The sequence below is a fragment of the Aquarana catesbeiana genome, linkage group LG09 (assembly GCF_042186555.1).
Source record: "Aquarana catesbeiana isolate 2022-GZ linkage group LG09, ASM4218655v1, whole genome shotgun sequence".
NCBI classification, from domain to species: domain Eukaryota; kingdom Metazoa; phylum Chordata; class Amphibia; order Anura; family Ranidae; genus Aquarana; species Aquarana catesbeiana.
In genome coordinates, this window is record NC_133332.1 from 226,757,762 (window position 1) to 226,782,554 (window position 24,793).

The window sequence follows — 24,793 nt, forward strand, 5'->3', positions numbered from 1 at the left end:
ATTTTGGGGGAGATTTACTAAATCTGGTGCACACAGAATCTAGTGCAGCTCTGCATGGAAACCAATCAGCTTCCAGGTTTTATTGGCAAAGCTTAATTGAACAAGCTGAATTTAGCAGCTGATTGGTTACTATGCACAGCTGTACCAGATTCTGAGTGCACCAGTTTGAGTAAATCCGCCCCCTGTTTTAAATGCCTGAAAAAGTGCTCTGAGAAAAGAAACATTTGTTTTCCATCTCTGAATTGGTGGTTGTTTTGATTCCACTTTATATGCTGAGAACTCTCCAGATGTTGCTAGAAGCCTGACCTTCAGAAGGCCAACTTTACTCAGTTGATTGTAATCAAATGGAAATACCAATAGGTTCACAAAGTCATATGGGACCTATAAACATTGGGAGTGTAGTTGTGCGGATCACAACAAAGTTTTGTAGTTGAGGGAGTACACACCAGGTTTGTGGACAGTTGAGAATTCCTGAAGGTCCTACCATGGTGTTCCAACTCTTTGTGGTTTTGGCTCTGGCTCATGCAGGCTTGGCCAAAGTCAGCCCAAACTTTAGTGACTGTCTGGGCCAGTTCTATGCCAGCAAACCTCCTGTTGGGTTTACCAGTCTCTCCGGTACCTTGACCCCCATCTGCCAGATGTATGAGACCTACAACAATCCCTTCTTCGCCTCCATGTATCACAAGGGAAACCGGTATGCTCTGTATTCTGCTTATATCTTGGACACAAGGCCTGGAGATGTCACAGGAGCTGACCAGACTTTCCGACTGGAGCCACAGGTGAGATAGTTTATTTACATAGTTAGTCAGGTTGAAGAAAGACACAAGTCCATCTAGTTCAACCAAAAAAAAAATACAATCCCTTATACACAATCCTTCACCCACAGTTGATCCAGAGGAAGGCAAAAAACCCCAGCAAAGCACGCTCCAATTTGCTACAGCAGGGGAACAAATTCCTTCCTGATCCACCAAGAGGCAATTGGATTTTCCTTGGATCAACTTTACCTATAAATGTTAGTACCCAGTTATATTATGTAAATTTAGGAAAGAACCAAGGCCTTTTTTAAAGCAATCTACTGAGCTTGCCAGAACCACCTCTGGAGGGAGTTTATTGGCATTGCATGCTATTATTGAGCTTATGATCTACCAAAACCCCCAGATCCTTCTCCACCATTGATTCCCCCAGTTGTACTCCCCCTAGTATGAATGATGCTTGCATAGTCTTAGCCCCCAAGTGCATAACTTTACATTTATCAACATTAAACCTCATTTGCCACATAGTTGCCCAATTAGACAGTGCATTGAGGTTGGCTTGTAAATTGGAGATATCTTGTAAGGACGTTATTCCACTGCATAGCTTAGTGTCATCTGCAAAGACAGAAATTTTACTTTTAATCCCAGATCCTATATAATTTATAAAGGTATTAAAAAGTAAGGGTCCCAGCACTGAACCTTGGGGTACACCACTGATAACCTTAGACCATTCAGAGTAAGAGTCATTAACCACTACTCTGAATTCTGTCTTTTAGCCAGTTTTCTATCCATTTAAAAGTTGATCTTTCCAAGCCTGTAGACTTTATCTTACACATGAGCCGTGTGTGGGGAACTGTGTCAAACGCTTTTGCAAAATGCAAGTACACCACGTCCACAGCCATTCCTCTGTCCAAGGCTTTACTTACCTCCTCATAAAAAGAAATAGGTTTGTTTGACAACTTCTGTCTTTCATGACTCTATGCTGTCTGTTGCTTAAAATATTTTTTTCCAGTAAGAACTCATCTATGTGGTCTTTTATTAAACTCTCCAGTATCTTTCCGACTATAGAAGTTAAACTAACAGGTCTATAGTTACTTTATAAAGACTTTGATCCCGTTTTAAATATGGGCACCACAATGGCCCTGCGCCAATCCAGTGGTACCATTCCCGTCATTAATGAGTCCCTAAAAATTAGAAACAATGGCCTTGAAATGAGAGATTTTAATTCTTTTAGGATCCGTGGGGGGATCCCATCTGGTCCAGGTGCTTTATCCACCTTTATTCTGTCTAAATATTTCAAGACCATATCACTTTTGAGCCATTGTGGATAATTTGGGGCTGTGTCACTACCACCGCCATTATGGACATGAGCTCCCCCATGCTCCTTTGTATACACAGAGCTGAAGAAAGTATTTAATAAATTTGCCTTCTCTTTGTCCCCAGTCTCCCACTCTAGATTATTTTGTAAAGGGCCTACATGCTCAGACCTGACATTTTTAATATTAATATATTTGAAGAATTTTTTGGGGTTGGGGATTTACATATTCTATTTACATATTCTATTATATTCTTTGTAACATTTAAATGATGATAGCTTTCCTTAATTTGTATATTTTTTAAAAGCTCTTTTATTATTATTTATAGCCATTTTAACTTTGGTCGTGAGTAGGGATGAGCTTCGAGTTCGAGTCGAACTCATGTTCGACTCGAACATTGGCTGTTCGCAAGTTCGCCGAACAGCGAACAATTTGGGGTGTTTGCGGCAAATTCGAATGCCGCAGAACACCCCTTAAAAGTCTATGGGAGAAATCAAAAGTGCTAATTTTAAAGGCTTATATGCATGGTATTGTCAAGAAAAGTGTTTGGGGACCCGGGTCCTGCCCCAGGGGACATGGATGAATGCAAAAAAAAGTTTTAAAAACGGCCGTTTTTTCAGGAGCAGTGATTTTAATAATGCTTAAAGTCAAACAATAAAAGTGTAATATCCCTTTAAATTTCGTACCTGGGGGGGTGTCTATAGTATGCCTGTAAAGGGGCGCATGTTTCCCGTGTTTAGAACAGTCTGACAGCAAAATGACATTTCAAAGGAAAAAACCCATTTAAAACGCGGCTATTGCATTGCCGACAATACACATAGGAGTTCATTGATAAAAACGGCATGGGAATTCCCCACAGGGAAACCCCGAACCAAAATTAAAAAAAAAAAATGATGTGGGAGTCCCCCATTCCATACCAGGCCCTTCAGGTCTGGTATGGATATTAAGGGGAACCCCGGACAAAATTTTTAAAAAAAATGACGTGGGGTTCCCCCTAAATTCCGTACCAGACCCTTCAGGTCTGGTATGGATTTTAAGGGGAACCCCGAGCAAAAAAAAAAAAAAAACGGCGTGGGGTCCCCCCAAAAATCCATACCAGACCCTTATCCGAGCACACAACCTGGCAGGCCGCAGGAAAAGAGGGGGGGACGAGAGTGCGGGCCCCCCCTGAACCATACCAGGCCACATGCCCTCAACATTGGGAGGGTGCTTTGGGGTAGCCCCCCAAAACACCTTGTCCCCATGTTGATGAGGACAAGGGCCTCATCCCCACAACCCTGGCCGGTGGTTGTGGGGGTCTGCGGGCAGGGGGCTTATCGGAATCTGGAAGCCCCCTTTAACAAGGGGACCCTCAGATCCCGGCCCCCCCCTGTGTGAAATGGTAAGGGGTACCCCCTTACTTCCCTGTGACGTCACGGGGAATGCCACAGGGAAGTCCCGTCATGTCCCGTGCGTCAGAGGGGGCGGGGTCACCGGGTGGCCCCGCCCCCCGTTATTTAAGAACCGTCAGACGAGGAGATGCCGTCACACAGCGGGAGCCTCCCTCCATGCCAGCATGGATGCGGAGCGGCCCAGAGAAGAAAATGAAGAAGAGAAGAAGAGAAGAAGGAAGAAGAGAAGAGGATGAAGATGAAGAGAAGAGCAGGAGCCTCCCCCCATGCCATGACGCACTGACACACGGGCAAATTTGCTCTCTTAAAGTTAAGTGTTTTTATCTTACCCGCCTGTGTTTGTTGCTTACAGCTAACATTAAATGAAATCATGTTATGGTCACTGCTACCCAGATGTTCTTTTATATGAACATTAGTAATAAGCTCTGCATGGTTTGAGATTAGCATGTCCAGCAGAGCATCATTCCTAGTCAGGGCCTCAATAAACTGGACCATAAAATTGTCTTGTAATAGGTTTATACATTTTTGCCCTTTAACTGTCCCAGCAGTGCCATTACTCCAGTCAATTTCCGGGTAGTTAAAATCCCCCATTATTATCACTGTCCCAGCCCTTGCAGATCACATACAGTAGGTCATATATCAGGAGCAGAAAACCATAATATAATTTTTCAGCTTTATTTTGTTTTCATTTTTTTTTTAATCCAACAAGATTTTATTGAGTTTGCAGGGAAAGCATTACAAACATTGTAAACAGGATTACACAATACCTCTTATGCAACCCATACTCCAATAGCCAAGTAACAATCTCAATATAACACAGCTAAAAGCTTGTTCCAATCACAGTTAACCTCTATCTATGTCTCATCCGGCATTGATTCCTAACAACCTGTCATATACCAGTTCCATAGGTGCTAATCCCGGTACATCTAACCATGGACCCCATATTTTTTCAAATTTTGGCATGCTACCTCTATGTTGGTAAATCAACTTTTCCATTTTTAGAGTTGTGTTAATACTTTCAGTCCACTCCTTAACAGTCGGGGACCTATCGGACTTCCAGTGAGTCATAATCAGCCTTCTGGCCTGAAAAAGTACTCTATGCACAGCTTCTCTGTTGTGTCCTTCCCATTCGTATTCCTCCAGAGCACCCAAGAGACACGCTCTAGGGTCATGTGGAAGACTCACATTAAAGATTGAGTTAATATTTTGCACCACTCCTGCCCAATACATGTGTAACTTGGGACATCTCCACAGCATATGTATCAGGTCACCATGCTCACGTTTACATCTAGTACATGTTGGTTCCGTCAGCCTGTTCATTAAATGTAATCTGTGCGGAGTATAATATGTTCTCAGTAGTATATATAGTTGGGTGAGTTTTTGTGACACATTAAGTGAACATTGGTTCACTGCCTGAAAGATCTCTTCCCACTGATCCCCGTCTAGCTGTCCCACCTCTGCCTCCCACCTCTCTCTCACCCTCAAGGGATGGTGTCTCATCACGGATTGCAACAGGATGGCATAGCATTTGGAGATAAATCCCTTAGATGAGCCAGCATCCCCCAGAAGGTTGAAAACCGGGGTCGGGGACAAGTGCCACTCCGAGGAGCGGCCCTGTGTCTGTACTGCGTGTCTAAGTTGCATATAGTAGAATAACATTGATGCTGGCAGATTATACGCTTCTTTTAAATCAGCAAATGTTCGCAACACACCTTCCCTAAATATTTGCTTGATATAAGTGATTCCAAACTGCTTCCAACGAGCTCCGCATTGTAATTTAGCTAGTTCCCCATATGTGTCATTATGCCAAATGGGACTATATTCCGTATATCCATCTACGTTCTGGAGATATTTGGTCTTATTCCACACCTTTTGGATCAGACTAAACGTTGGGTATTTTTTATGTGGTTTAGTGAAGGCCAATGCCTCTAAAGCCATGTGAATCGGTCCCTTACCCACTGTGTGAATCATTAGCCTGTGGGATGAGTTTTGTGACGGGACAAATGTACCAATCAGATGCTGCAGTTGGGAGGCCAGGTAGTACAGCCATGGATTGGGCAATGCCAATCCACCACAGTCCTTGGGTCTCTGTAGGTGTTCTAATTTGATCCGGGCGGGACCATTTTTCCAAATAAGGGTTCGGAAAATGGCATTGACTATGTGAAATATTTTTAAGGGGATAACCATAGGAGTATTATGTAGAAAATAAAGTAACTGTGGCATAAGAATCATCTTCACTAGGTTTACTCTACCTGCTACTGACATTAAGAGAGAGTTCCAGGTCTTAATTTTGTCTCTGAAGCGCTGTAGGAGTGGAAATATATTTAAATGTATAAAGTCCCGGGGCTGGGACGTGATTTGGATCCCTAAGTATTTGAAAGTAGTGGCAATCGGGATGGGACAAGTGGCGCACACCTCCTGTGATTCATCTCCATCCAGTAAAAGAAGGGCAGACTTTGACCAATTTATATGTAGGCCAGAGAACTTCCCAAATTTAGATATGGTCGACATGGCCTCCTGAAGGGAGGGGCCGGTGTCACCGAGTAGGAGCATGGTGTCATCGGCGTACAACATAATTTTTTCCTGCATGTCACCGTAACAGAAGCCTATAATGCCCCGATTTGCCCTGATCCCGATCGCCAATGGTTCAATAGCCAGCGCGAAGAGGAGAGGAGACAGGGGACATCCCTGTCTCGTACCCCTCCTCAACACGAAGCTTGGGGAAAGATAGCCGGAAACCCTCACAGCGGCCTCCGGTCGACTATAAAGGAGCCTGACCCAAGAGACAAACTGGGGGCCAAATCCAAAACTCTGCAAGACCAACCATAGATAATTCCAGTCTATGCTGTCAAATGCCTTAGTGGCATCCAGTGACAGCAAGGCCCTGGAACCCATATTGTCTGCTTTGGATTGCATATTAAGGAATAGCCTTCTCAAATTAACTGCCGTCGATTTATTGGGCATGAAACCAGCCTGGTCTACATGGACAATTGAAGTAATAACTCCATTTAATCTAATGGCCAGAGCTTTCGCTAATATTTTCACGTCACTTTGTAGCAGGGAGATGGGGCGATACACTCCCAGATCCACTGGATCTTTACCAGGTTTGAGTAACAGAACAATATTGGCCCTTGACATTGATATTGGTAGGCGGCCTTCCTCCCGGGCTCTATTAAAGACTTTAAGCAACTAGGGTAGTAATTCAGTAGGATACTGTTTATATATTTCTATGGGAATTCCGTCTTCCCCGGGCGCTTTGCAGTTAGGAAAAGATCCAACCGCATCCTCTAGTTCTTCCACTGTAAGGTAGTTCTCCAAGAGCCCTCTCTGATCTTTGTTTAATCTTGAGAAATCTATCTGTCCTAAGTATTGTTCTAACTCCTCAGATGTATAAGATGTACCCGGCTTATACAAATCTTCATAAAACATGTTTAGTTCCTGCAGCACCTTTTCAGGCGTGTTAACTATGTTACCCTCCTTAGTCCTAATAGCACCTATAGTTGGGGACTTCTGGTATGAGTTTGCGATTCTCGCCAGTATGCGGCCTGTTTTCTCGCCCTCCTCAAAAAACGCCTGCTTAGCAAAGAATCTCTTCTTGTCGGTCGATGAGGACAGCAGTTGACGGTATGCAGAAAGAGCCGCCTGCCATGCCTCTTTGGTCGAATCAGAAGGATCCGTGACATATAATTGTTCCATCTCTTGTACTCTAGTTTCAAGTTCATTTTTAAGTGCGGAAGAGTCTTGTTTAACCTTATTCATTTCAGCAATTAACACACCCCTCAAATATGCCTTAAAGGCATCCCATTGCCCAATCATCGATTCATTTGGATCCTGGGTGCGGAAAAACTCACACATGCTCCCAACTATCCCCTCGTGTGAGCGGAACAGTTTCAACCAAAAAGCATTGAATTTCCAAGGGGCTTTAGGTAGTGTAACTATTGGGGCAATTATAAGCCGTATAACCACTGGTGAGTGATCAGATACACTGCGGGGCCTATGTATCATATCAGAAACAAACGGGAGCATGTTTAAGCTGCACACCCCCAGGTCAATTCTAGACAAACAACCATGGGCCTTGGAAAAACATGTAAATTGTCTAACTCCTGGGTTCCTATGTCTCCAGACATCCACCCAGCCCACCTCTTGCAACAACCGCGCCAGGGGGGTAGCCCTGGAGAGGGCAGAGGCTCCGGGTCCCGGGTGTCTATCTTCAACTGGATTTAAGCAACAATTAAAGTCCCCCGTTACCAACAGCGGTGCGTCAGGCCTGCCATCCATAAATGTCAGCAGAGACCTAAGCACCGCCGCCGTGAAGGGGGGAGGAATGTATACCACCGCCAGCACACAAGTCAGCGTACCCAACCCGCAATGGAGAAAGACATAACGACCTTCACTATCAATTTCATTTGCGATTTCTTCAAAGTCCAGGTTGCCATGGATCAATACGCTCACCCCCCTAGAATAGGAGGTGTGCGTGGAGTGATAGGCCTTTCCTACCCAGGAGTATCCCAGGAAGCTCACAGTGTCCGCAGTCAAGTGGGTCTCCTGGTAGCAGAGAATTCCGGGGATGTACTTCTTCAAACACATGCGAATCATGGTACGCTTCAATGGGGAGTGTAGTCCCCTAACGTTCCAGGATACTAATGGGATGTCCGCCATGTCTGCTGGTAGGTAAGTAGTGTTGACCGGTACTTTGTGCGCACCTGTGCAAGGTAGTGGATCCACTTCTGTAGCAAGGTTCTGCTAGGTTTGCCATAAGTTTGATGAATTCGTGTCCTGTTGAGATATCATGCGTTCTGCTTGTAGCTTTTATTGCTAGGATCTTCCCCACTTCAGTGGGGGGGTGGTGAAAAAGAAAACTTTCTTGTGCTATAAACTGCACATTCTGCCAACATGGCAACTTTAGCAACGTATGCGACATTCCATCGCTCTTTTTTACTGAAAGTGATCATTCGTAAATTCAACTTTTAATCCAATTCGCTCTCATTGCACTGCTTAGGAATATTCAGTCCCCCAGCCAAGGAACATCTGTCAACACTGGAAATAGAGGATAGGGTATGTTCTGGTTGCCCATCTAGAAAAAAGGAACAAAATAACATTTTCTAGTATCCCAGCCCTCTGCAAGTAGCCGGTTTAGTCCTTTCAGTCTTCGTCTTGTGGAGCCTGCTGTTTCAATGCCTATCCAACCAGACTGAAGCGTCCTTAGCGGATTCAAAGAATTGTGCTTGGCCTCTCACCACAATCCGAAGTGTCGCCGGATATAGCATAGCGTATGGGAGTTGCAGAAGTCGCAGTCTGCGTTTCACGTCAGTGAATTTAGCTCTGCGCCTCTGGACTTCTGCCGAGAAGTCCGGATAGAAGGATACCCAAACGCCATTGTGGAGAACATTTGCCTTCTCTCGAGCCTGTCTCAGCACTGCTTCTCTATCCTTGTAATGTAAAATTCTTGCAAGAATGGATCTTGGAGGGCCCCCTGGTGGAGGTGGGCGTGAGGGCACTCTATGAGCACGTTCTACCGCAAACATTGGGGAGAATGCATTTTTCCCAAAAAGTTCCATTAGCCAGTTTTCAACATAGGTAGTGGGGTCCCTGCCCTCCACTTTCTCAGGCAACCCCACTATGCGAACATTGTTTCGCCTTAAGCGATTTTCCAGATCCTCTGCATGGTCGCATGCATCCCTGGCTAATTGCAGTGCTGTTCTGGTATCTTGTGTCATAGGTGGTAACTGGTCTTCCATGTCACTGACTCTGCTTTCCACAGCCGTGGTGCGTTCACGTATCTTTTGCATGTCTTGCCTTAGTAATGACAGATCTTCTCTCAGACCCCCAAATTGCTCCTTCAAGGTGTTAACTGAAGCTGTGCAGTTGTTCACAGCTCTGAGTATGTCAGCTAAAGTAGGCTGCATAGCGTCCGGGTCCGCTGGGCTTTGTGGTTCCCCAGATGCAAGGGCTGACTGCTCCCCCTCCTCCTCTCCCCAGAGCACCTGTGTGATGTCTGCCTGCATAGCATGTGTCCCAGCCTGGCTGGATGACTGCTCTGTTCCCAATGTCCCAGCCATTTTCTGTGCATAGTAGATCATGTCTCTAGGGGTGTCTTTACCAGTAAATTTTGGCGTCTTACTTGCTTTAGACCAAGAGTCTTTCAGCTTGTCCTGTCCGCGCGGTGTGTGCTTCACTGAGGACGCCGCGGCGCCATCTTGGATCTCCAGGCCCGTCATCTCAGTCTGTCCTTTTCGGAACTTTCCTCTGGTGCAGAGAGCCGGCGGATGATCCCCTGGGGTCTCAGGATTGTGCCCGTGCTGCATAGGGCAAAATAAAGTCGGTATGTGGGCTGGGGGAGGATCGGTTACCGGATCACTGCTGGGAGCTTGGCCACGCCCCCTTATTTTGTTTTCATTTAGTTACATGGTTACATAGTAGGCAAGGTTAAAAAAAAGACACAAGTTTATCAAGTCTAACCTATGTGTGTGATTTTATGTCAGTATTTCATTGTATATCCCTATATCTTGTAGTCGTTCAGGTGCTTATCTAATAGTTTTTTAAATTATCGATGCTCCCTGATGAAACCACTGTCTGTGGAAGAGAATTCCACACATGTACCGCACTTACAGTAAAGAACCCTCTACGCAGTTTAAGATTAAACCGCTTTTCTTCTAATGATTGGCCGCGTGTCTTATTATATTCCCTTTCGCAGAAAAGTTTTATCCCTATTCTGGGGTCACCAGTACAGTATTTGCACATTAAAAATCATATCCCCTCTCAAGCGTCTCTTCTCCAGAGAGAATAAGTTCGGTGCTCGTAACCTTTCCTCACAACTAATGTCCTCCAGACCCTTTATTAGCTTTGTTGCCCTTCTCTAGACTCTCTCCAGTTCCAGCACATCCTTCCTGAGGACTGGTTTCCCAGGACTGGACAGCACCTACACCTGTTTTTAACCACTTCAGCTCCGGAAGGTTTTACCCCCTCAATGACCAGGCCATTTTTGCGATACGGCACTGCGTTGCTTTAACTGACAATTGGGCAGGCGTGCGACGCTGTACCCAAACAAAATTGATGTCCTTTTTTTCCCACAAATAGAGCTTTCTTAGGTAGTATTTGATCACCCCTGCATTTTGTTTGTTTTGGGCTATAAACAAAAAAAGGCCGACAATTGTGAACAATATTTTTTACTTTCTGCTATCATACATAGCCAAAAAAAAATAAATATAAAAAAACTAATTTATTCATCAGTTTAGGTCAATATATATTCTTCTACATATTTTTGGTAAAAAAAAATCACAATAAGCATGTATTGATTGGTTTGCGCAAAAGTTATCGCGTCTACAAACTGTGGGAAAGATTTTCGGACTTTTAAAATTTTTTGTATGTTTTTACTGGTAATGGCGGCGACCTGCGATTTTTAGCGGGACTGGGACATTGCGGTGGACAAATCTGACCCTAAGTGACACTTTTTGGGGACCAGCGACATTATTACATTGATCAGTGCTAAAAAAATGCACTGATCAATGTATAAATGACACTGGCAAGGAAGGGGTTAACACTGGGGGGCGATCAAGAGGTTAACTGTGTTCCCTGGGTGTGCTTTAACTGTGTGGGGGTTGGGTTCGCTGGCACACCACAGAGATCGCTGTTCCCGATCACTGGGAACAGCAGATCTCCATGATGTCTCCTGTCAGAACGGGGATCTAACCTTGTTTACACTGGCAGATCCCCGTTCTGCCTCTGTGTACTGTGATCGTGGGTCGCCAAAGGACATCGAGCCGGTGGGACCCACGGGCGTGCTCCCACTGCGCGCCCACAGTGTCACATGCACGGACCGCCGTATGGGTATGGCGGTTTGCGCAATAGATTAGACTTGCCACCGTATATATAGTATATATATATACAGTGGCTGGTCAGCAAGTGGTTAAAGGTGCTACACTTCTACTATTATAAAAGTCATTAAACTTTTTCAACATTTAGGTTACAGTAGAAGTTTTTGGGCTCCAAACATTGCATATATATGTTGTATGTATATATCAATGCATAAATTGAGAGCAGGCATGTTTTCAATGTAGCACCAAATAATTATTGACTATATTTTGTATACGTCCCAGTTTGGAAGCTAAGGGGTTAGTGACCACACTTTACAGAAGTACCTTGATGTGGCAGTATAGCCCCACATATATCTGCAAATGTACACAGTACTGTGCAGAAGTCTTCAGCAGGTATGAAAACATGCTGTCAATTAAGAATGTTTTTAGAAATAGAAGTGTTAATAGTCTATCTTTATCATTTAACAAAATGTAAAGTAAATGAACAGAAGAGAAGTCCAAATCAAATTTATATGTGGTATGACCATCCTTTTCCTTCAGCATAAATTCTTCAATTCTTCTAGGTATGCTTGCACACATTTTTTAAAGGAACTCAGTAGGTAGGTTGTTCCAAACATCTTGGAATACTAACTACAGATCTTCTCTAGGTGTAAACTGCTTCAAATCCTTCTGTCTCTTCATGTAATCCCAGACAGAATCGATGATGTTGAGATTAGGGCTCTGTGGGAGCCAAACTATCACTTCCAGGACTCCTTGTTCTTCTTTACGTTGAAGATAGTTCTTAATGACACTGACTGTATGTTTGGGGTCATTGTCCTGCAGAATAAATGTGGGGCCAATCACACGCCTCCCTGATGGTATGGCATGATGGCTAAGTATCTGCCTGTATTTCTCAGCATTGAGGACACCATTAAAGTTGTTGTATACCCGCACATGTAAAAAAAAAAAATTAAATAAATAAACCTTGTAAGGCAAAGGCATAATGAGGTAGTATGCACCACATACTAGCTCATTATGAAATACTTACCTTAGAACAAGGTCCCCGTATCGCAGCCCGGTCCACGCCAAGGGAGCTGACATTTTGCCCTCTGCGTTTATTCCAGGTTCACGGCTCCGGCGCTTAGAGTGGCCAGAGCCACGATGATGTCACTCCCACAGATGTGTGCGGGGGTCTTCTTCCCGGCAAGGTCCGGCAGTGTCTGCTGGACCTTCAGCCGAACATTCACAGTGCATGCGCCGCTGACAACAGAAGCTGCATGCAAAGTGAATATCTCCTAAACCGTACAGATTTAGGAGATATTAATTTTACCTACAGGTAAGCCTTATTATAGGCTTACCTCTAGCTAAAAGTAGAAAATAAGGGTATACAACCACTTTAATCCTGATCAAATCTCCAACTCCATTTGCACAAAAACTGCCCCAAGCTTGCAAGGAACCTCCATTATGCTTCGCTGTTGCCTGCAGACACTCATTATTGTACCGCTCTCCAGCCCTTCATGAACAAACTGCCTTTTGCTAAAGCCAATCATTTAAAATTTTGACTCATCGGTCCAGAGCACCTGCTGCCATTTTTGCCACCCCAGTTCCTATGTTTTCAACTCAAGTTGAGTCGCTTGTTTCCATGTCCTATGCACAAAAAATCTCCTCTTGTGTGCAGTGATTCCACTCCCTCAAGACCTATACTCACCGACTTAATTTGCCAGCACTCTCATGCAAGGCAATAATCGCTTATCTACCATACACCAAGGTAGTAGGATCAATCGTTGTTCCACAGTGAATGTTTCCAACCCAGTCCACATGAAAAAAATAATATGTGCTCCAATAGTGTAAACCAGTATCACACATTTATTAAAATCACTGCAATCTTCAATCAGTACACTCACATGTAAAATGATAAAATACAGCTCAAATAAAGTGCAAATCACATCAAACGTAATTCCAGTGGATCCAAATAAAACAAGTGGTCACAGCGGACCCGAGGTGTGCTGGTGCAGGGTTATCAATCTCACCCCTCCCTTGGATGTCCTCCGTCCCTCCGTGTAAACAATGCTCCTCTCCTTCAGTGTGGCTCACAGTGCTGCACGTCACGTCTCACAGCCACGCCCCCGACGTTTCGTCATAGGTTGACTTATTCATGGGCTATCCCATGTGATTTCCACTTTATTTGAGCTGTATTTTATCATGAGTATATCGGTGAGTATAGGTCTTGAGGGAGTGGAATCACTGCACACAAGAGGAGAGGTGGAGGAGACACAACATCACCTGTGCTTTATCAAGATTTATTACCACTTTATTTGGACACATTTTTCTCACGTGTGTGGTCACGTTTTATTGTGGACTGATTTATATTTTTGAAGTTAATTTGTATTTTGTATTTTTTATTTTTGGATATATTTGGTAATAATATTTTTTGCATGTACAGCATGATATGAAGTGGCAGGATAGGTTTTATCACTGGAAATGTATTGAGATATGTATTTCCTAAGATTACACTGCATGTAAGGTTTATACACATTAAGAGGGTCGCACCATCACTGTGTTGATCGATATTTGACCACTGATCTGGCTGGTACATTTACACCTATATACATTTTGTGTAGATTTGTTTATAGATTTCACCTTTGCATTAGTGTTCACATACACATGTGTAGAGGGTCACACCATCACTGTGATTAACACACTTGATTTTTGTTTGAAAGCGCCTCTTATTTTTTATTTGACCACTGATCTGGCTGGTACATTTACACCTATATACATTTTGTGTAGATTTGTTTATAGATTTCACCTTTGCATTAGTGTTCACATACACATGTGTAGAGGGTCACACCATCACTGTGATTAACACACTTGATTTTTGTTTGAAAGCGCCTCTTATTTTTTATTTGACCACTGATCTGGCTGGTACATTTACACCTATATACATTTTGTGTAGATTTGTTTATAGATTTCACCTTTGCATTAGTGTTCACATACACATGTGTAGAGGGTCACACCATCACTGTGTTTAATACACTTGATTTTTTGTTTGAAAGCGCCTCTTATTTTTTCCTAGATGTCTGTGGGAGGATTTGGGTAGTTTACAGACATCTCCGATTAAATACTTAGTATATGCATTATAATTTAAAGGGGCTGCTTCATAGTGGGTGTGGGAATTCAATTCCCCACGTGGGTTATTGTATAGATTGATTTTGAGCACATTCACATTCAGTTTGTGAAACATAGTGGCGCGGTGGAGGTATTAGTTTTTGGTGAAGGGCGGTATACCATTTATAATACCTATTACTTATAAACATTAATTGCAGTGTGGATAAGAATACTATAACTGGTGTAGCGGTACCCCCGTGGGGGCTGCTGAAAGTTGTGGTCCACCTGTCACCCTGCCCAGCCCGTCTTTCACTTCTCAGTCACTCTTGAGACAATGAACAGTCATATGCTTGTTTTTCTTTTGTATTTTTATTGAGGGGATTTGAACTTGAATGGGTTAGGGTATATGATCAAGTGGAACTTCTATGTACACTTTACAACTCCAGTATCCTCCAGCACATCACTTGCTTGCAGACCGTAAAGCTGCGTACACACGATCGCACTTTCCGACGGGAAATGTTCGATGACAGGCCGTTGGCGGTAAATCTGACCGTGTGTATGCTCCATCGGACGATTGTTGATGGTCTTTCCGTGGACAAATGTTGGCTAGCAGGTTTTTAAATTTTACGCGGACAAATGTGTGTTGTCGGATTTTCCAATCATGTGTACACAAGTCCGTCGGACAAAAGTCCAAAGTACAAACACGCAAGCTCGGAAGCAAGGACGAGCCAGAAACGGTCGGTTTTGTAAACTAGCGTTCATAATGGAGAATTAACATTCGTGACGTGGCAAATGAAATCTCCAAATGCAGCGCAGAATTCTCTTCTTCTTTAATGGGATAATAATGAAGCTGCTTTGCTGGTGATACTGATGGAGTTGTTGCAAACACATTTTCAAAGGCTTTTTTTTTCTAGTGTTATCTAGAATAATATTATGCTTTTTTTTTTTTTTTTTTATTTGGGCAAGTTACCACAACACCATTATCCCGTAGTGTTGGTGTCCCTTGTCAATTTTACATTGTATTTTTTAAAATATAACTGCCTACTCCAAAACTGTCATTTGAACAAATAAAATTAGACATGCTATCTGCCAATAGAACTTAACCAAAAAGTGCATTCTATGGATCCAAAAATATAGAAAATATACCAAATCAAATCATTATTCAACCAAAAAAATAATGGCAAAGCAATAACTCCAAGGCCAATAATAAATACACGTTATCTCCTCTGATTCCGCAACATGTCTGGTTGACGAACGGCGGTTCAGAAACGTACTGAAAAGCACGAAATGAAAAGTGCGAAATGAAAAGTGCGAAATGAAAAGCACGAAATGAAAAGTGCGAAATGAAAAGCGCGAATCAAAACTCACCAAACTTCTACTAAAACGACATTAGCAGTAGGAGCCCAAAGAATGGCGCTAAAGAGCTGAAAAACCACATAGTACGTCTAGTACGTCACTACGTTCATAATTGTTGGCCAACAATTGTGTGGCTGTTTGTATGCAAGACAAGTTTGAGCCAATGCCCTTCGGACAAAATTCAATGGTTTTGTTGGCCAACAATCCGATCGTGTGTACGAGGCATTACTCTCTTTCTCTCCTGCTCAACACTTGACTGAAGGTACAGCTAGCATATGGTTAAGCCCAACACTGACACAGTCAGGCCTTCGCAATGGCCATTTGCAGACAGGGACCACGGGTCCCTTTGATGTAGCAGCAAAATAGGAAAAGTCTTTAGTGCTAACTGACCTATGGTGGACTATTGCTCCCAGTCAGTGATTTTCAGGCCCTGCCAGCCCTCCTGGCTGCAGCTGTCTGACTCCACTGCCTATGACATCACAGTCTCTCCCGCTGACTCTACATCCATCTCAGACTGCACACTCCCAGTCCACTCCGGCATGCCTCCCCAGCTCTCTTGACTGTGCCTGCCACTCACCGACACCTGGTGGATCTCTCCTGGAGACTTTGCCTGGCAGTACCTTCCACTGTCCTCTCCTGCTCTTGGTCAAAACACCCCTGTGGTTTGTACGAGGGTCCCTTCCACTCCCAAGCTCCAGGCCCCAAGGTCACCCCCCCAGACCGAGGAGTTCCCTCAAAGGCCCCAACAGCTAGTACTCCATCTCTCAGTTCTTCCACACGAACTCTCCTCCCCAGCTGGGCTGACCCTGGGTATCTGCCCCCTGCCAATCCAGTTTGGGGATTGGTCAGGGCTCCTTAGAACACCCCAGATCGCTCCACCTTTCCCCCCTCCTCTCTTCTAGAATCCTCTAGAAGCCAGAGGGAGGTAACCAAAAGATGATGCTCCCTGTGAGTCACCAGCCTACTCTGAGCTACTCCAAGCCCACACAGATCAAAACAAACAGGCCTAGCTTCTTGCCAGGCCTGCCTAAATTTACCTGCACTATATAAACCCTAACTCTAGCACCTACCTAGGTAGAGGGTGTCAAACTGGTTTAGAGTTAGGTCTCTGTAAAGGAGAAGTCTCCAGTCCTAACTTTTCAGCCAGCTAGCATTGGGGCCAAGTTGATGCACATGAGAACAATCCCAGTGAAATCTGCAGGCAGCACTAAGGCTACTAGGCAGCTGTGTAGTCAGTTCCTGAAAGGTTCACTTTCTCTAGTAGTAAAAGGTTATGGCCGCATCAGCCTCTCACCAGACCCAGCAACACAGCAGCAGTGGTCCCTCTGGTCAGATGTCACTTCTGAGTTGTCTGGGGCAACTCTTGTTCTCAGCACAGCACAGACAATGTCCTGGCAGCGGCTTAGTCTCTTAGTACATAGGTCACACTCAATATTCCCTGGATGTAGGCACAGAGTGCTGTAGCAGGTCCTTACGCTCTCTTGCTTCACTCTGCTCTCTCCAAACCTCTGGTGAATTGCCCGGGTAGTCCGAGCCCTATTCACTTCCCTAGAGCCGCACTCCTGAGAGCACTACGGGTCCCATGATTCTCCTCCCTCCTCCCCTGATTGGTCCACTGGCGCTGCTTGACATGAGGGATGGGTAGCAAGGAATCTTCACGCAGAGCAGCTCTATCTTCCTATGAAGCTGTAGGAGGGGCAGGGGAGAAAGCCAGCAGCTGCTCAAGTCTGTGCTGCACACAGCAGTGGGTGAAGGAGGAGAAAGAAGAGCAGGAGGGGAAACACAGCCTGCTTCTGTAACTGACAAGGCATTGCCGGGCTGAGGCTACGTATGCAAGAAAAAGCTATGTTTTAATCTAAATGTTTAACCAGTTTAATTGTTTTTTTTGTGCTGACTAGCTGGACTGGGTGCTGGGGAACTTTTGTATTGCAGACATCTCAAGTCTGCCGCGAGGTGCGGGAGACTCCCTCATTTCTGCAGCGGCTCCCACACACTCGCAAGCACCTCCCGAATGATTGGTGCGGCAGGGAACAGCTGTGAAGACTGACTCTGTCCCCGCAGACGTCTCTGCAAACAGCTTCCGCTCGTAGCATCGCCATCAACACTAAACAATCTGTCCTTGTAATTAGGCTTCCGGCTGGCGGCCATTTTGCATTGATTTTAATGGGAGAATTCTCAAACGCTAGAGAACTTGTGTTGAATCTCCGGCCACCTCCTTACAGCATAAGACAATATATATATATATATATATATATATATATATATATATATATATATATATATATGAAAAAAAGGGGGCCGAATGGCCAAACACTGCGCTAAAATAAGAATATCAACTAAGCAAAGATAAAAAGAAACAAGAAATTATAAGCAGCTCGCACCAAGAGTTCGCAATACAAAACCCAAAATCATATAGTATGTAAATGGGGCAGCACTAAATTATATGATAAAAGTGAAAACAAGGCTAAACCAAGAAAACTAAAGCAAACATATGTGATATATGCTGGTGATTTGAAAATAAAATCACTAAGTGGTGTGAAACTGGTCAAATAAACATCACTAATATGCACATAATAACAATATTCAAATAAATAAATAAGTCAATAGAGTCCACAATTGAATGTTGTGAATCTGATAATCACAAGTGAAATATATTAACATGCGTGATAAGGTAAAAATAAAATTAAATGGAGAATATAAAGTCCCAATGAACTCGCAAAAGGAAAAATAAACTTCAACAAGTGAGTACTGCAATTAGTACTGTGACGAGAAAAAAGTCCCTTTATCCAATGAAACCGGAACACCCAAAGTGAAAAAGGATGGCTCCTTACCAGCTATACAGACCAAAAAGTTGGTCTCACCAAGCCCCGGGAATTAGGTCTCCCAAGAACCGTGTGAACATTTCAAGGCTGTGGTATCTTCAACACCTGAGAGGATAGTAGGGACCAAAGCTGCACCACTGGGGTTGGCGATGTCACTCAAAATATAAAACAGAGAGGACTCCCATAGTGCAGTATGTTATTTAAATTTAATGAGCTTAATAAAGTAATGCACTTACAGAAAGGCGGCTGAGTAGAAGCACACACAGGTGACCATATCACTGGATCAAAGCGGCGGCTTCCCTCGAGGCTCTTGGTTTAGCCTTGTTTTCACTTTTATCATTTAATTTAGCGCTGCACCATTTACATACTATATATATATATATATATATATATATATATATATATATATATATATATATATATATATATATATATATATATATATATATATATATATACACATATACACACATACACACTGTTTGTTTATTTGTTATGTTTTTTTACTTTATTTCAGAGCAGATATATATATTCTGCTTTGAAGTAAAAAAATTAACATGTATATGCTGACATCTCACCAAAGCCCCCCAAAAAATATAAAAGAAAATTGTAAAAAAAATTCTAAAAAGTTAAAAAGTGTAAAAAAATAAAATAAAAAACTACTGACACCACTCTCCCGTGCCCTACCAACACTGTCCACTGGCCCCAACCCCCTCCCCCTAAAAAGCATTGTGAAAAAAATTAAGAAACAAATTAAATTGTAAAAAAATCTATTATTAAAAATTTTAAAAATACTGACACCGTCCACTGCCACATACCACCCACCTCCTTCCCCACAAGCACTGCGAAGTGCCACCTCCCTGAAATAAGTTTGCCACTTCTCTGAAATTAGTTTTTGCAGGTTGGGATGCCTGGTATTGTTAGGTGTACTGCCCTGACCACATGCCCCTGCCCTTTGCTAGCTATAAATTGATCTGAGTGACTGACTTTTTTTTACCTATTGACAAAGCCTAACACTAAGAGCAAGCTGGTTGGCAATCTGATCTTTCCTGCTATCCTGGTCTATTTTACAACCAAAGTGTTGAGACAATTATGAAGTGGGTGTCCCAGTGTGCCACCTACCTGATTTAAAAGGAAAAATGGTTATATTTGAACATAATAAATAAAGAAAATACAATAAATGGAAAACAACACATATATGTCTTGGACATATGTATTTATGTGTTTTTTTTTTTTAATCTGTGTAGAAAGGTCCCAGGCCTCCTTTAGTCTAATAAGAAGCTCCAGAGCCAAGAGCTTCTGACATCCTTCCATATAGAGTGGGTTGTAAGGCATACTGGGTTTAGTGCAAGGTATATTCATGGGCGCCAGACACTTGCAAAGAGCAAAGAGATTTATTTCTCTTGAACAGAACTTTGGGAGAGAGGGTTTAGGGCCAAGACAGCCTTAAGGTAGTTACAATGTTATTAGCAGACTCCGAGACTTCTACAAGTAGACAGCCATGCAGGGAAAGGCATCCAGCAAGACACCACATCTGCATGTGTAGGAATGCTGTCTCTTATGGCAACAGTCTTAGAATAGTTCCTAACACAAGTTGTAACAAACTCCTTCACTTTCTTTACAATTACTTCTTGTAGGTTCTCAACCCACTGAGCTCCCAGTCTCTTTTGCCTCTCACTAGACTTGCTAAATTAACTGCCACCAAATCCCTTAAGCTCTTCCAATCTGCACTTTAGTATCTCCCTCGAGCGTCACCCTCACTTCTCTGCTGGGTCCCTAGCTTGGCACTCCAGATACTTCTCAAGCTTCACCCCACTGGCCTGCTCGGTCCCTGGCTTGTCACACAAGGCTGCTCTGCAATCGTCACCTCCGCTGGCTGGGTCCCTGGCTTGACACCCTCTGAAGATTCCTGATTTTTCACCATCCCCGGTTGGTGAGAATACTGCTCCGGTACTTGCCCCAGCCACCCAACGTGGTCCCCGGTAGCAAGGTGGATGGTCCCCTAGTGGCGACAGCCTCACCTCTACCTATGACCATGACAGGCCAGCCGAACTGTCACTTCCGGCTGGACTGCAAGCCGCAATCCCAACCCTATGCTGCTCCCTTGCTTCTGGATAGGCCCTCAGACAGCCTAGCAGCCAGATGTGCCCGGGATAGGCCCAAACTAACCCAGGCAATACAACACACGTCCACCCAGACAGCCATCCAGGTGGCACAGAATACTGATCACCTGACTCCACCCAAATATATAGGCTCTCCCAGCAGGCCAAGGGATTCAAGAAAACCCCTGCCCATTGGCTGAGATACCCCACATACGCCTTATCTGTCCTTGCTTTGCCCTTATTTTTTCCAATGTCACCAGGTACCCGGCCACCTAGCAGCAGAAGAGAGAAGTGCAGCAATTCCAGATTTAGGGTGAACTCAATTGATCCCTAAGAATGAGCCAAGGTAACTACACCTGGCAGGTAAATTTAGGAGCAGCACTGCCTAAACATCAGGGTGCAACATCTGGAATTGATTTTATCATATTTTGTGTGTTACAGTAAAGATATTATGAACATGTCAAACAAAACCATCCAATAGAATAGTAAAACAGGTGTATCTACAAAGGTTTGCAGCGTGGGTAAGGTCTAGGACAGTGTTTCTCAATTCCAGTCCTCAAGGCGCAGCAACAGGTCATGTTTTCAGGATTTCCCACAGATGAAACGGATGTGGTAATTACTAAGGCAGTGAAACTGATCAAATCACCTGTGCAAAATAATGAAGAGCATGAAAACATGACCTGTTGGTGCGCTTTGAGGACTGGAATTGAGAAACACTGGTCTCTTGCCCTCTATATCTGCATTAGACCCCTTTCACACTGGAGCGGTTTTCAGGCACTTTAGTGCTAGAAATAACCTCTGCTAAGCGCCTGAAAACTGACCTCATTCATTCCAGTGTGCCTTTTCACGCTGGGGCAGTGCACTTACGGGACGGGAAAAAAAGTCCCACAAGCAGCATCTTTGGGGCGGGTTGGGAGCGCTGTATACAGCGCTCCCAAAACGCCCCTGCCCATTGGAATGAATAGGCAGCGATTTCAAAGCGCTGAAAAACTGGAGTGTTTAACCCCTTTTTTGGGGTTAAAAGCGCCCCGCTAGCGGCTGAGAAGTGGCGCAAAAGGCACCGCTTGAACAGCAATTGAGCATCACTAAAACAAGCAGCGCTTTAGCGCTAACACGGCTGCAGCCCCAGTGTGAAAGGGGTCTGTGGGAGATTCCCTCTTACTACCTGGCTCAATGATAGTACATAAAGTGTGTGGAAATCGTAACATTGACATTTCTCATTGGAACAGGAGGAGAAAGGAAGTCAACCGGGACACCTGTTCTGGTGTATCTTATTTATGCACTAGCATTGCACACGCAGTTTGTATTTTTTTCCTCTCAGAGACAGAGGGTTCAGGTTTTTTGGAGGCCTGCCCTGATGGGAGAGGACCTGTAGCTTTCAAGTATTTTTTTTTCTCCCCGTTGTTTTTTTTTTCTCTGGGACAGCCTTCACCAAGTCCTTGGAGCCCCATTTAGGAGCGTTGCGCCCCTGGGGGTTCAGAGATGCAAGCCCTTCCTCTTCAGAGGTTGGCTCTTTTCTGCACCCTCATGCACTTTGTTCTGTGTGCTGTAATTTCACTTTTTTTTTATCCCAGGGATCAATAAGCACCACACCGCAGAGCTCCATTGAAAAGAAAAAATGAAAAAAAACTGTTCTGGGGTATCTTCTAACTTCCTGTTGTAATGAGGCATTACTCACTGTTTCTCATAGGAGGAGTTCAACTTCAGCCAGAACTATTTATTTAGTTTTGGATAGAGCATGGAAGGCTTAGAACCTCTGCCAGGTTTTCAATAATATCTGGGTTCCTGTTGGAGATTTCCTCTAACTTCCCGTCAGGACAGGAAGTGATGCAAAGTCACTCCAATAAGAAAACACAACTTTAATAGAGTGGGGAAGGGATACAATTTCTGACAATAATTTTTATTGCTGTCTTGACATTCCTGTCTTAGAGACGTTCACTCCCTGTTGGAAGGTGCAACATGGTTAATATCAGACATTTATGAATTTTACTCTTTGGTTAACACAGAGCCATATGGCCTGCTGGGAGTCATCTTGGAGCAACAGGTAAATCAGTTTACACAGTAGGGTGTTTGTAACAAGAGGTCGCAAATGGGAATTCATCTCCTGAAGGATGTTCTCGCATATGCCTCCTGATGTGATGTATGGGGGGGTAGAGGAGCTTCTGCTCAGACCTCCTGGTGAGGTGAAAATTAAAATGACTGATTTCCTGACTTGCAACAACATCAAAGGAACAAGATGTTAAATGGAATGTTGACCTGGGTCAAGGCAGGTGTTCACAGAGTAATGCTGCCCCAGTGCCCCCTTTTGAAAGACAGTAACATGCTTTCTGGAGGATGTTCGGGGTAATAACATACCTTCAGGTGATTAGGAAGGACAGCCCCTTATAGCTTCTCATTGGACAGAGGACTACACGGGCTGGTAGAGGGTGTTTGTGTGGATTGTGTCTCTGAGTGCTTTAAAATGTGAGGGCCAACCATGAAGGCCCCCTTTTACTCTTTCTCCATTAAGGGTGCACGGGCGCCGCCCTGCCCCCCATCCATGCGTCCGACTCCTTTCAGGACGTCAGGCGCATGGATTCCAATGCGGGGTGGGTGGTTTTTTGAAGCACCTGATTAGAGCCAGAGGCTCTAATAGGCTTCAAAATAATGTGGGCTCGGGGTACATATAATGCAAACGGAGCCCACCCAGGTGTGTTATTACAGTGAATGAATATTCACTGTTGTAACACTGATCCTCCTCCTGGCCAATCAGGAAGCAGGTTTTGAGACCCGACACCCGATTGGCTGAAAGGATAGGCGATTCTATTGGACGCCTAGGAGGAAGGGAGGAGACGCATGGCCGCTGAAATGGAGGAATGGAGGAGATGTCCGATGCCCGCTGCCACTGCCCGCTCCCAGAGGGGAGGGGTGTGGTTGTTTGCAGCCCCTCCAAATATATGTTATGTTAATATATCATCGCCATTAATATTATCAGAGCTTCGATAGACTAGCTAACTATAGGAACAGACAAGATAATGCATAGTTATAATTTAAAAAGGGGGAATCCAAAAACCACCCCCTATTTATTTCACTCCCACTGTAGGAACTACGTATAAAGGGATAGGAAATGAGAGAAAAGATGACAGAAGTAAATAAAGACCTGACAGAAATTTTAACCTTACTCCACAGTACCAAAAAAAAAAAATTAAGATTTAAGACTAACTACTCCAGTTTCCTACATACTTTTCCATTTTTCTTTCAGCTGGTGGACACCAGGCTTCCCAAAGAAATGATGCTCCAGCCTGCAACCGAAACTGCAATTCGCAGCCTTGGCCTTTCTGGTGTTGCTGCAGACCTCATCAAAGCGAATCAGGCCATCAACTCTGATTACACGGGAAGCAACTACCACAAAGGACACCTGAACCCCAATGCCGACCATCCGGATGGGCCTATCCAAAAAGCTACCTACACGCTAACCAACGTGGCACCCATGCATGGGCCTCTTAACAGCGGTGCCTGGCGAAACAATGAAAAAAGAGTACGGGATATTGCAGCTACTTGTGGTAGGATGTACGTGGTGACTGGTGTGGTGCCTGGAAACAACTGGATCTCTGTCAACGGTGTGAACAGGATCAACATTCCCAGCCACATATGGAGTGGCTATTGCTGCCTGAACAACAACAACCAGCCTATAAGAGCTGAGGGTGCCCTGGCGCCAAACAACGCCAACTCAGTGCAGGTGATTAGCATTGCAAGCCTGCAGAGCCAGTTGAAATCACTGCTTGGTGTCACTGTCACCCTGTTCCAGAACAACTGCAGTTAATCTGTGCACAACAATAAATATTCTAAACTTCCATTAGGTGACTGTTTAGTTACTTCTAAGTTTATCAAAAAAGCAACAAGCAATATTCAGTAATAAACCATAGCAATAAATCAACTTTATTGGTTTCAAATAAAAACAAAGACTATTAAAACACAGAAAGCATTCCCTGTCTTTTGCACGTCCCTTTTGACGGTCTTCAAAGGCCATTCCACTACAAACTTACCAGCAAGTTGAGTCACCTACTGCTTTCTTAAATCTCTAGAGAAGGGATATGCAATTAGCAGACCTCCAGCTGTTATAAAAGTCCCATCATGCCTCTGCCTCTGGGTGTCATGCTTGTGGCTGTCAGAGTCT

The 24,793-nt window shown here is 44.0% G+C and overlaps 1 protein-coding gene across 1 annotated transcript; it reads left to right on the plus strand.

The window, feature by feature from the left end:
• Nucleotides 1–485: 485 nt before the first annotated feature.
• LOC141109006 (endonuclease domain-containing 1 protein-like) lies at nt 486–24,442 on the plus strand. Its single transcript, XM_073600963.1, has 2 exons — nt 486–779; nt 23,879–24,442. Exons 1-2 carry the CDS (start codon nt 486–488, stop codon nt 24,437–24,439), a joined length of 855 nt encoding a protein of 284 aa, XP_073457064.1. The 3' UTR covers nt 24,440–24,442.
• Nucleotides 24,443–24,793: the final 351 nt, after the last annotated feature.

What these genes read in the sequence shown, in the direction of transcription:
- LOC141109006 (XM_073600963.1), top strand. Translation starts at nt 486, where the DNA reads ATGGTGTTCCAACTCTTTGTGGTTTTGGCTCTGGCTCATGCAGGCTTG. An exon ending in CTTTCCGACTGGAGCCACAG is followed by an intron (nt 780 to 23,878) that starts GTGAGATAGTTT and finishes TTTTTCTTTCAG; the next exon opens with CTGGTGGACACCAGGCTTCC.